At 39.4% G+C, this 13,500-nt stretch overlaps 1 protein-coding gene across 1 annotated transcript in view; it reads right to left on the reverse strand.

Moving 5' to 3' along the window:
• The window catches only part of pde3a (phosphodiesterase 3A, cGMP-inhibited), a 103,286-nt gene that overhangs the window by 38,782 nt on the left and 51,004 nt on the right, over nucleotides 1–13,500 (reverse strand). Inside the window, exon 2 of the mRNA XM_037677782.1 lies at nucleotides 1,083–1,328. Coding sequence (XP_037533710.1) covers nucleotides 1,083–1,328 — 246 coding nt within the window. The remainder of the gene's footprint in view (nucleotides 1–1,082; nucleotides 1,329–13,500) is intronic.

The raw sequence follows: 13,500 nt of genomic DNA on the forward strand, positions 1-13,500 counted from the left end.
TTTTATTTATACTAGGTACAGATCCCTTGCGATAAATGAGGGACTACTGTATTTACGTCTGTTTTGCACAAGACAGTCATTTATATTTATGCTGAATAAATGTCACTTTTGACATGTTTAACAAGTTATATTCCAGCAGTATTTCAGATTAATTCATTCTTTCGACCTTTATTTAGACAGATAAATCACATTGAGCCAAGAAGACTCATTTACAAGTGAGATCTGTTTAGACAGACAAAAAAGTCATGAAACTGGACACATGTAGGAATTGTAGATACTTCTCAAGAACTCCTCAGTGTCAGTGTGAGGTTTCCCTGGTTATTTTTCTCACTTGTTGGTTTTCTGGTTCTTCACTTCATTACTTTCATTGTAATTTCCTTCACCTGTGTATGGCTCCTTCCTTCTCCCTGGTGTTCCCTGTTGCCCTGATTAGTTGCATCTGTATATATTTGTGTTCTGTCCCTTGCTCCTCGTCCAATAATTGTTTGTGAAGTATTGTCCTTGTGGCGTTCTTCTGTCTTCTTTGTGTTCTCCATTCCTTGTGAGTACTTGCCAGGCAAGAAGAAAGCTCTGAAGAGTCTTTTAATTAATAAATGTATTTGTTACGTCGCAGCTGTGTCTGAGTCTGCACTTGAGTCGCCTCCCAAGCCTGAACCTCACACTCGGTTCACCTCAAAACAATCTGAGACACTCAAACAGAACTGCAGATCAGGGAGAAGTGATACATTGGGTGTTAATTATTCAAGGAGGGGAGGGGTTTTTCATTGATATGTCTCCACTAACTTTGTTTTAATCCATTTATACAAAATGCTTCCTTGCTTTTCTAAAGCCTCGCAATAGAAGCCATTTATAACATGCTGCAAACTGCACCAAGAACCAACTTTACTAATGATTTTTCTTTATGTAGCTCAGGAACTTATATGAACCGTGTTTGTCATTTTATTAAAAGTATTCTTTTCAGAAGAAGAGGCTGAGTTCAATATTAAAACATTTACAAAACTCATGATTGCATTTTTCTCATAGTATCACATTAACAAAAGACATTGAAGTTATCAGCGTTTTAAATGGAAACAAACATTAACCTTTGGAATGGCCAATCGCGCCGTTTTTTCTGGCCCGTCCTCTGAGTCAGAGAAGGTGTGCGTGTCCGTGGGGATGCGGGGGCGATGCAGCGGCTGCAGGTTGATCTGGGTGCTGAGGAGATTGCTGACAGCATTCAGAGAGCTGCAGGTGTTGGGGGGCAGGGAGGGGTCTGCCAGCAGGTCCGAGATCAAACCGTGGGCCTCTCCCATCGCCGCGATGTCCACCACCACACTGGTGCCCGACAGCTGGAAGACAAGAAGAAACGAAGACACATGAGACACTGAGTGGATTAAGTATTATTTGTCCCTCTGTTCTGCTGTAAAACAAAGATGATGGACAGATAAAACTTTATGAGTCAGTGGGGAACAATGTTTTTTTTTTCCTTTTAGCAGAGTATTTTCACACAGGTGTGCCATTTTTGAGAAAAAGCTGATTTACAAGCATGAAAAAAAAACTATGCCCTTATTTGGAAAGCTACTGGTCTAACCTGTACAAAGACTTTTACCTTTTTCTCCATGCTCTATCACTGATATCATGACTGATAAAGTACTAACTATTAATTAATATGTCAGAGAACATCAATTCAAAAATGTCCAGACTATCCCTTTAATTCACTGCAACCACAGTGCCTTCTGTATAAACTTAGCTGTTACTCATTCAGACTTGTGAGTGCAAAAGTTAACCATAGTTGTTTTGTTTGTTTTAGAAATGAATTAATGTGGAGTGTAAAAAGAATAGAAAACAAACATATTGTCTGTTGTTTTTCGTTAGCACTATATGAAGATGTGGGATGGATGGATAGATTATCCATCCATCCATCCATCCATACATACATCCATACATCCATCCATACATACATACATACATACATACATCTATCCATCAATGCATCCATCCATCTATCCATTCATTTATCCTTCTATGCATCATCCATCCATTCACCCATCCATCCATTCATTCATTCATCCATCCATCCATATATACATCCATGCATGCATTCATTCATCTATTCATCCATACAATCCATACATACATACTGTACATACATTCATCCATCTAAGCATCCATCCATCTATGCATCTGTCATCCATGCACCCATCCATCCATCCATCCATCCATCCATCCATCCATCCATCCATCCATCCATCCATCCATCATCCATCTATCCATACATGCATGCATCCATCATCCATCTGTCCATGCATGTATCCATCCATTAATCCATCCATCATCCATCTATCCACACATCCATACATCCATTCATCCAGCCATCTTTCCATCCATCTATTTTCTTTACTCTCTTTTCTGTGCAGGGTTGCAGGGAGTTGGTGTCTCCACCAGCCCTTTTGTCTGATAGTAATACAGTATAAAAATAATTTGATATTGGATCGTGCAAAGATTATTTTATTGGTTTTCATACTGATTTATATTTGCCTCTAATAGTTTCTCTGCCATGTTTTGCCTAATATGTTCTGTTGTAAAACATTAATTTCACCTGAAACATTACTGGCAACATTCTATGAATTGACCCAACAATTTAATGAAAACGTGACCACGGGTTTATAATATGCTGTATCCTTTAACAGCTTGTTTTGAAATGGCAAAACAATGTTTTCAAACTGGTCCTGGTCGAACTAGTTATATAGCTTGTCTCTGTCTGCTACTTAAAACTTATAACACTCTGAGCAATTTGAACTGCCTACGAGATACTGATTATTGACAACACAAGACAACATAAAAAAATCCAAAGTATTTCATTAAGGGATTTTTCTTTAGGTATTTTGTTTTTGTAACACAACACCTATATTTGCAGGTGACTATCTTCAAAGGAAAGTAACAATTTTACAATTCCAAATGTATCTTGTAAAAAAAACAGCAAGTTACTGAGCTGTTCACAAACAGGATGAGTCAAGCGCACACTGGCTCAGCTTTATGAAGGGAGACAGGTTATGCAACATGGCTTTAGAAAATTAGGATAGTACAATGATTTTTATTTTCTTCAAATCATATTTAAAACAATACACATCTAAATTTAATAGCTGATTTATATTTGACTCCTGATTATATTGGTTGACAAGTCAGCTTTTTAATTAATACAGTTAATGCCTATTAAACCATAAATCTGCAGTTTGTTATCATCCTGTTGTTTTCTGTACCAACAACATAGTGAAGAAAGCATAACTGACAACAACGTTGTCAGTGACAGCACTTGAAAGTGTCTGTTTAGGTTAATATAGATAGATTTAATCAAAGATCGTCTTATGTTGGGAAAGACAGCACTAAAATCATTTTGGTCAAACTTTAAATTAAACGTACAATCTGATGCACAGAATCTTGGACAATCAGTTTGTGCTTAGATTATGTGTTGGGAATGATTCTCAGCTACGAAGTTACCAAATATTACCTCAATGTCTGTAAAAAATGGCTGCGTTATTGCTAATTCTGCGTTGGCTAAGATTGGTCAGATTTAGCAGTCTTAACTTCAAAAGTTGATCAGATTTAGATGTGAAACTAACCACTACTTTCTGCAAGTTTCAATAAAAATGGAAAGTGGTTTATGAGATATTTTACCATTATGACAAAAAAACAAACATGCACACAAGCAGAAACATTATAAGTCTCTCAACAGTGGGTGATTATCAACACTCAGTACATATAAGATATTAATTTATTCATCAGGTCTAAGACGGAACAGAAAACAACAGATAGATCAAAACGTGTTTTCCAGGCTACTCTCTTCCTGCATCTCTGTCCTTCTGTGCCAGCACTAGAAGCAAATGAGCTCACATGATCCATAAGCCTCCCATCTGCCCACCCCCCCGAGGCTACGAGGCTCATCGGCTGGCAACAACCTCTGCTTTTGCCACTTGGCCTGTGTGCGCTCCAAAGTTCTCCTCAAACATCTATAATTTCACGAGTCATCTTTAAGTCCATTCAGCCTTTGTGAAGAGTTTATAGCTTTAAGTAAAAAAAATACACTTAAAAAGGTTTAAACAGACACTTCAAAGCTCAGGGCGGTGATTCAATAAAATAAATGTTTACTGGAAGAGCACCTGTCTTTATGTGTGTGCACCCACGAGGTGTGCGTGTGTCACCTCAACCTGAACAAAATCCATTAGACCACTCCAGAGCTTTATGACATCCTGCATTTGTGACATTCACCTATCACCTGGCAGTAATGGACTGTGTTCAACTAATATCAGAGAGAAAGTGATAGAAGGAGCGTGAATTTGTGCGTCTACAGTCACCTGCCCATCCAGCTGGGTGTTACAGCTGTTTTATGACAACACTCTGACTTTGCTCAGATATAATACCCACTATTTTGACATTTGGGTTTAAAGTTTAAAAGCCAATATTCAGCGGGTGTGTCTCTTTTTTTCAGTACAACACAAAACTGACTGGGTGCTGCTCTGGTAGAGTCACAGCAGAGATGCAGGGAGAGGGAGAAGGTTATTGATCCCTCCCAGCATTAAGACCCACTGGATTCAGCAGGGGAAGAGATGGTCAATGAGTACATCAACAATGGGCAGAAGCAAATGTGTGTGTGTTCATACACGCACAAGCATGAATGTTCCAGAGCTGCCTCCTGGGATGAGTCTGCCAGGCTATCAGAGTAATACAGTGCATGCTTCAAACAGAAGGATGGGTCATAATCCCTCAACAAATGCACTTTAACAGAAGACAAAATCAAACTCTGGCCTCTGATGTTTACAGATAAACAATACAAGATGTATGTGGATCCAAAATCGAGAAGCTGATTTAGATTATTTGTCAAGGTTCAAGGTTCTTTATTGTCATTCGCATCACATGTGGTACATGACGTGGAACGAAATTGTCTACTCAAGGTTCCAGTTACACCCAAAAATAGCAAAAATATAAAGTATTTAAAAAGAAGCAGTATACAAGGATCTAAGATATAAGCTAAATGAATGCTAAACAGTACGTACAAAGATCTAAGATATACAGTAAACACTAATAATGTAAAATAATATTGTATATTAAACAGCAGCATGAACATGAGTCATGTAGTGAGAAGATGGGTATGAATACAGCAGCTTAAAGGCAATAAATCAGCAGCATGAATAATCAGCAGCACAGATAAGTCACATATCATCAAGTAAAGTGGCATTACTGTAGTCCACTGTTAATTGCGGGGGGATCCGTACCCTGAAGCCCCGTGATAAGTGAAAAACCACAAATATATATGCATATATATATATATATATATATATATGTATGTATATAAAGGCATTTACATCCTTCCCACACTCTTGCAATATTCTAAACAATGTTTCTAAACTCTAAACGCTCTAAAAGAGCACAGAATAATTTCAGCTCTCTGCCTCACTGCTCTCTGCCACCTGCAAGTGCTCTCGGCCACACCCACTTCTTCGCTTTGCATGGAGCTCAGCTGATCAGCTGCAGGAGGAAGTTTATCCTGCAATGTGGGCTGCACAAATGTGTAACAGAAGATAGATATTTTAAAATAATTTATTTTAAATAACAATTCCATGCCGATTGTACGGCTCATCCATCAATTAGCCAGATGTGTGTCATGTCCAATCTTACAATGAAAAACCGCGATAGAGCAAGTCCGTGAAAAAGGAATTGTGAAGTAGCGATTGATTTTGCTTTTTTTTCTTTTTTTTTCAAGTTTTCAAATTTTTTAAAGTGTTGTCAAGGCACAGCAACAAAATCAAAGTTAAACAGTGATCAGTTTATTGTTGAGTATGGTTTTAGGACTGGGCTGCAACTGCTGGAAACTAGTTGAAGATGCTAATTTATGTGAAGGTGCACACATTTGTTCTTGGATTCACACTGAATCACAACATGTGTGTTGCAGCTGCAAATAAATTGTGACAATCTTGCAAATGATGTGCAAATTTAAATCTCAGTTTATTCAAAAAGGCCTCTTACAAATGATTCAGTTGTGTCTCAAACAGCTAGATTATTATACTAGTCAAAAAGCCCCTATCTACACTTAAACACATTTTGGAAAACAAGTATTTGTTGCCATATTCGTGCCTTTTTTCCCACATTAAAAACATTATTTCTGATACAAAAAGATTTTCTTAACTTGTGTTTTGTGTGTGTGTGTGTCTGTGTGTACTTGACAAACACATTTAAGTTAAACAATAACAACATATCTTTTGTCACACATGCCCTTATTTGGTTTTATTTGGTTTCTTATTTGCTTGGCATCATGAAGGACCCCACTCACCCAGCACACACATGCTTGCCCCACTCCTCTCAGGCAGGAGATTGTGGAGCATTAAGTGTAGAACCACTAGACTGAGGAACAGCTTATATCCTGGGGCTGTTAGACTCATAAATCCCCAACTAGAATAATTACAGTAATGCCACTTTAATTGGTGATATGTGACTAATCTGTGCTGCTGATTATCCATGCTGTTGATCTCTTGCCTTTAAGCTGCTGTAGTCATACCCATCTGCTCACTACAGACTCATGTTCAGGCTGATGTTTCATATACCATATTATTTTACATTATTATTGTATACCGTATATCTTGGATCTTTTAGTTTATTGTTTAGCATGTATCTTAGTGTATATCTTAGAGCCTTGTATACTGTTTTTTTATACTTTATATTTTTGCTATTTTTGGGTGTAACTGGGACCCTGAGTACATAAACTCGTTCCACCTCATGTACATGTGATGTGAATGGCAATAAAGAACCATGAACTTGAACTTTGTGTTCTTCACCTGTGTTAATAATAACCATGACATGTTTTCAACAGTTTTGTCACATTTGGCTTGGCCTGACTCTGTTACCATTAAACTCCAGTCATCTGCAGGAAAAGTGAACTAGTAACAGGAAAAGGGGAACAGAAATTTAAAAAAAAATCAAGCTTTGGTTAATTTGGAGGAATCTCTTCTCAAGCTCAGAATGGTTTTTTTTTTTTTTTTTTTTTTTTGGTACTTCTGTGTGTCATGAGCTGGCTAAAAAATCTTACTAAATTAAATAAAAATGTAGGGAATTATTTAAAAATGTTTTATTTAAACCCCCCCCCCCCCAAAAAAAAAAAAAAAAAAAAAGACTAAACAAAATCATGAAGTGCTCTAAAAAAATAAATTAAAAGGGCTGCTGCTAAAAGGAGGTCAGTCTTACTGAAGACACTGACCAGCTGCCTGTTCCCAGTCAACACCTTGGAACTTCAAACAAAAACTCATCAATGAGCCTAAAAGATAACAGACATCATGTCCCGCCTTCTACTGTTGATAACTGAAACCAGAAATCCTTGTTTTACGGGAGCTGCCATGTTGTATTTTTGGGACCAAAGTCTTGGCAAGGGTAGCACGGTGGATCAGTTGATAGAGCTGCTGCCTCTCAGCGAGCAGGTTACCCTGGTTCAAATCCCGGTCCGGGGGCCTTTCTGGGTGGTTTGCATGTTCTCTCCGTGCATGTGTGGGTTTTCTCCAGGTACTCCGGTTTCCTCCCACAGACCAAAACATGCATGTTAAGTCTCATTGGTGACTCTAAATTGTCCCTAGGTGTGAGTGAGAGAGTGAATGGTTGTTTGTCTCTGTGTCCCTGTGATGGACTGGAGACCTGTCCAGGGTGTCCCCTGCCTCTCACACAGTGACTGCTGGATATGGGCACTGGCGACCCCGTGACCCGAAAAAGAAGAAGTGGGTAAAGTTAATGGATGGATGGATGGATGGATGGATGGATGGATGGATGGATGGATGGGTGGGTGGAAGGATGGAATCTCGGCAAAAGAAACGTGGGGCTTTAAGTCCTGCCTGCTTTATTTTGGGAACAGTTAAATGTATTAGAAACAGAAATATTCATACATTCAGCAACAAAGAAAAAAAACTATGTAAATCAACAAGTGTCAACACCAAGAATTTTATTTGAAATTGATTGACTGATTCGATTCAAATGTACAAATTAAAAAAATTCAAATAATATGCCTGGGCCTGAAACAGTCAATAATCTCTACAATATTGCCACTTAGTAGTGTGAAAAATGTATTTTATTGATTTTTGTTTGTTTGTTTGTTTTTTATTTATGCTTTTCATTTGAATGGAGATAGTTATTTTTTCAAACAAAGAAAAAAAGTACAACAGTTAGGGAAAATTAAATCCAGAGTAGTGTTTCTGTATTGCACATTTGACATAACCGTAACACTTAACTAAAGACACCTCCAAGCTTTAAGGATCTTTATTGTCATTCCATCACATGTGGTACACGAGGTGGAACAAAATTATGTACTCAAGGTCCCAGTTACACCCAAAGATAGCAAAAAATTAAAGTATAAAAAAGAAACAGTATACAAGTATCTAAGATATACACTAAACATTAATCATATAATATAATACAGTGTATTAAACAGCAGCCTGAACATGAGTCTGTAGTGAGCAGATGGGTATGAATATACCCTCTTAAAGGCAAGAAATCAGCAGCATGAACAAAGTGTCAAATCTACAATTAAAGTGTCATTACAGTGAAACAGCTTCAGGGTAGAAGCTGTTCCTCATTTTAGTGGTTCGTTGAAGATTCATGAAATACTTCATGTTTGAAATATATTTCATGTTTGAAATATGTTTCATGTTTGTACTCTGGAGAATAGAGCTCATGTTTATTCATTGATTTAACACCAATCAATGGAGAGAGGGGGCACCAGAATACTGAGAATCTTTTTCTTTCAGCTGGTCAACAATCAGTTCACTGTGGGAAATATTACTTGACCATGAAACAACTTTCACAATGGTCATAGTTTAAATCACAACTATATGATCATTCTAAAGCAGCTTGTTAAACTCCAGTAAGAAAGTTCCAACATAAGTAAAAATGTAATACCCCCCACCCTCATATATACATTTTAAAAACAATCTCTACATCCAGTCACATGTTAAAGCTATAATGATACCAACAGCATTTTTCACCGATGACTCATGCTTTATAAAAAGATGATGGGATGATGATCCCCCACCTTTTCCTTTTCTCATCTTAATGTCGTCTTGGTTTTCCTTATCTGCTAACCCTCCCCTCATCCCCCCCACATCAACCTCCAGGCCTCTCCTGAGACACATGCAGGCAGATCAGGCATAAAGGCAGTTGGTGAGAGCAGAGAAAGAGATAAAGAAAAAAGTAAAGACAACAGGAGATGTTCAATCTACAGTCCAACTACTGTAAACGTAACTGCAAAGGACAGCGTTGTTGTTTGTGTAAAAAGCTTTTGCAACTATAAGAACTATTTTTCAAGCAGCCAACAAAGCATGCCAAAGTTTGTGCTCTGGAGAGTAGAGCTCATGCTTATTTACTGATTTAAAACCAAGCGATGGAGAGAGGGGGCACCAGAATATTGAGAATATTTTGCTTTCAGCTGGTCAACAATCAGTTCTCCGTGGGAAAAGTTGCTATTAACACCACACAAATTTACTTGATTAGTATCTTATTACTTATTCACATTTAAGTCAAAGACTAGAGGATGCAAACTCGTGTGTTGAGATCACACACACACACACATTTCAGGCCCAGTTAACACTTTGATTGGACAAAGCTCTGAACAAACAGAAGAGCCGCTCCCTAAGGAGACGTAGTGGCACTGAGTCTTTAAGAGTGTCGTCACCAGTTTCTCACAAACACAATTGACCTAAAAACTACAAGCTTATTTTAGACACGGCTTCAAGTTGTCCTATTTAAACTGTCTCATCATTACTGATTAAACATCTCACACACTCTTCCCGTTCACACACACGCTTCAGCAAGCATCCAAGGTAAAAATCAAAGCACTACCTGAGCTCGTTTGAGAAGGTGTGCATTGTCCTGGGGTCGCCTCATGGTACTCGCCGAGTGTCTCCTCTGCATCGTTTGTGTTTGAGTTGCTCAACTGCGTAAATTCCTATAGAAGCGCTCAATCTGAGCTTTTAGTTTCGCCTCTGTAGCAGCGACAAATAAATCTCAATCCTTGCCCTCTCGCTCTCCTCTCCTCTTCCATCCTCGGCTGCTTCGTGAAAACCTCCCATTGTCGTCTCACCCGCCCCTGCCTCTTTTTTCTGCCAATTGCGAGTGCTCAGCAGTGTTCTCCAGGATGAGAAGACCAGCAGTAACTGGCAATCACATGTATTGAAAATTTCTGGTCACCGGGATACAGCAGGACAAAGATCAAACTCGGCCTCGAATCATAAACTATTTGTTCTCTGTAGTTACAATACACCTACCACTTATCAAGTGTTTCCTGAGATCACAGCAAATGGATGACAATCAGAGAGCGAGATCTATTATGGTATAAGCCCTTTATTCAAGTTCAGAATCAGAATGCTTTTATTATCCTTGCACAGGTGAAGTACAACAAAATTACTTTTTGTACAGTTCAAGTTCAAGTTAAGTTTATTGTCATTCACATCGCATGTGGTGCATGAGGTGGAACAAAATTATGTACACAAGTCCCAGTTACACCCAACAATAGCAAAAATATAAAGTGTGAAAATAAACAGTAAATAAGAATCTAAGAAATAAACTGATACACACAAAACAAATGCCAAACGGTCCGGTAAAAGATCTAAGATATACACTAAACACTAATAATGTAAAACAGTGACTTCTATGGTTAGAGATTCATGAATCTAACAGCCTCAGGGTAGAAGCTGTTCCTCAGTCTAGTGGTTCTACACTCAATGCTCTGCAACATCCTGCCTGAGAGGAGTGGGGCAAAAAGTGTGTGTGCTGGGTGAGTGGGGTCCTTCATGATGCAGGTGGCCCTCTTCCTGTATCTGGAGGTGTAGATGTCTGTGATGGTGGGGAGACTGACTCCAACAGTCTTCTGTGCAGCCTTCACCACTCTCTGCAAAGCTTTTCTTTCTGCAGCTGTGCAGCCTCCATGTCACACGTTGATGTTGGAGCACAGGATGCTCTCCACTGCACACCTGTAGAAGGAGGTGAGGACTGAGCTTCCCAGTCCATCTCTCCTCAGCCTTATTCATCAAAAAAACAAGATATATAAGGATAAGGATACCAAGATAAAGTGAAAGTTAAACTGTTTTTTTTTACAGAAATAGGTCCTGTCTTACTCTGAATGCTAGAAAACGCCTTGCAACTGTGACTTTCCTTCCCTCCATTGACTACAGTGACATTATCTATATGAACACTCCTACAAGAACTCTGCAGATGTTGGATGCTGTCTATCATAGTGCATTAAGATTCATAACTGGTTGTAACTACCGTACCCATCATTGCACCCTGTATTCACTGGTTAACTGGTCATCATTAACTTCACACAAACTCTCTCTCTAGTACATTTTCATCTTTAAATCACTTCTTGGTCTGCTGCCTTCATACATCTCCTCCTACATGTCTCTGTGTGAGTGCAGCTACAGCGTGTGCTCTCAGGACATTATTACCTGCAGTGTTCCCTCAGTGAGGACTGAACTAAACAAAAGGGCCTTCTCCTACTTCGCGCCTGTTTCCTGGAATATCTTGCAAAAAGATCTGATGTTCTCGACCTTGACCTCTCTAAGGTTGTTTTCACACCAGATAGTCCGGTAGACTCGGTTCGGGACCAATATTCATGACCTTTTGTTTACATTTGAGCTGGTGCGTTTGCATTCACACTGCACTGTGCAGTCGAGTCAACCTGTTGAACCAACCTATTCCCCCGCTCACCTGAGGGGGCGCTGCACCAAAAACTACTGAAAGAAACGACACAAAAACCTCTGAAGACACGTCTTCTTCTTCTTCTGTAAATAAAAATAAAAATGAAGTGGCATCAAGTTTTAGCAGTTTTAGGAGTTATATTTTGTCATTTTTCAAAAATGGACTTAGCATGAGCAGAAGATGAGACAGAAGACCATGGAGAATATTGTTTTCCACACAAGGCAGCTGACGGCTCCATATAAGGTCAGAGCAATGCGTGTTTGTTTACCCTGCGGAGCGGGGTCCGGTCTGTTTGCATTCACACTGTACTCGAACCGCGCTGGAGTTCGTTTCTACCGGACCGAGACCTAGGTTTTAGCCCGGGCCAGAGTTCGCCTTTTTGTTCCGTGACAGAGTTCGATGGTGCGTTCACACCTCCCTAAACGAACCGGACTTTCTAGGAAAACGAGCTAGAGTTCGATTAAAGCGGACTAAACAGGGCTGGTGTGAATGCACCCTTAGTGGCTTCAAACATCTGCTATGTTCATGGCAAAAACCAATGCAGACGTGTTCCTGTTTTTAGTTTTTTTTGTTTTCAAAATCACCTTATAATGCAGCTGTTGGGTTTTTTTTTGTTTTTGTTTCTTTTGTTAGTGATTTTGATTGTCTCTTGATTGTCATTTTGGTTGTTATTTTGTTTTGATTTGTAAAAAAAAAAAAAAAAAGAGAGAGAGAGAGATATTTAAATGTGTATGACTTTGTTGTTGAACTTGTCCACTGTTGTCATCACTCTTTGTTAATATCCTGATGCATGCTCAATAATCCAGGTAGAAAAATCCAAAAAAGTTCAATCTGGTCCTCTGGACGTTAAAAAAAAAAAAAAAAAAAAAAAAACCAAAGCAAAAAAATCTACAAACATTTCGTCTCTCATCCAAGAGACTCCCTCAGTCTGAGGTGCTGTTTTCAGCTCAGTCTCTTAAATAGCACCTTCACAGAGTGGATCAACCAGTTTGCTGCTGACAACCAAAACCAGCTGATCACATGCTCAAGAAGGACCATCAGCATAACAATGGGTCATTAGCACACTGATGGCTGTTTACTGTTCACAGAGGGCTGAGTGATACTAGCAATCACAGCATTGTAAGAGGGGGACAGTTGAACCCGGAGGCCTCCACCCATGTTTAATGATGGACGATTTCTTTTCACAAAGATGGCCTCCTTTACTCCTCTCTCAAACCATCGTTCCTCTCTGTCCAGGATGTGAACATCTTCATCCTTGAAAGAGTGACCGCTGACCTGGAGATGAGTGTAGACCGCAGAATCCTGGCCTGATGATGTTGATCTTCTGTGCTGGGCCTAACTGGGCCTTCCTGAAAGCAGAGAAGAAACCCAAACAGGTCTCCAGTCAGCCATCAGGTGAAAAAGAGGAACCCAGACCCAGACCAGTGGTCATTCCATATGTTGAGGGGGTATCCGAGAAACTGAGACGTTTATTTTCTAAACATAACGTCCCAGTGGCTTTTAAACCCCAAAATACATTAAGGCAAAGACTGGTTCATCCCAAAGATCCAGTCCCCCGGCACAAACAGAGTAATGTTGTGTATGCTGTTCAGTGTCAGGAGGGCTGTGATCAGTCTTACATCGGGGAAACTAAACAGCCACTGGCCAAAAGGATGGTCCTTCTTGAGCATGTGATCAGCTGGTTTTGGTTGTCAGCAGCAAACTGGTTGATCCACTCTGAGAAGGTGCTATTTAAGAGACTGAGCTGAAAACAGCACCTCAGACTGAGGAAGTCTCTCGGATGAGAGACGAAACGTT

Source organism: Nematolebias whitei, chromosome 6, assembly GCF_014905685.2.
Source record: "Nematolebias whitei isolate Nwh7 chromosome 6, NemWhi1, whole genome shotgun sequence".
Classification (NCBI taxonomy): Eukaryota; Metazoa; Chordata; class Actinopteri; order Cyprinodontiformes; family Rivulidae; genus Nematolebias; species Nematolebias whitei.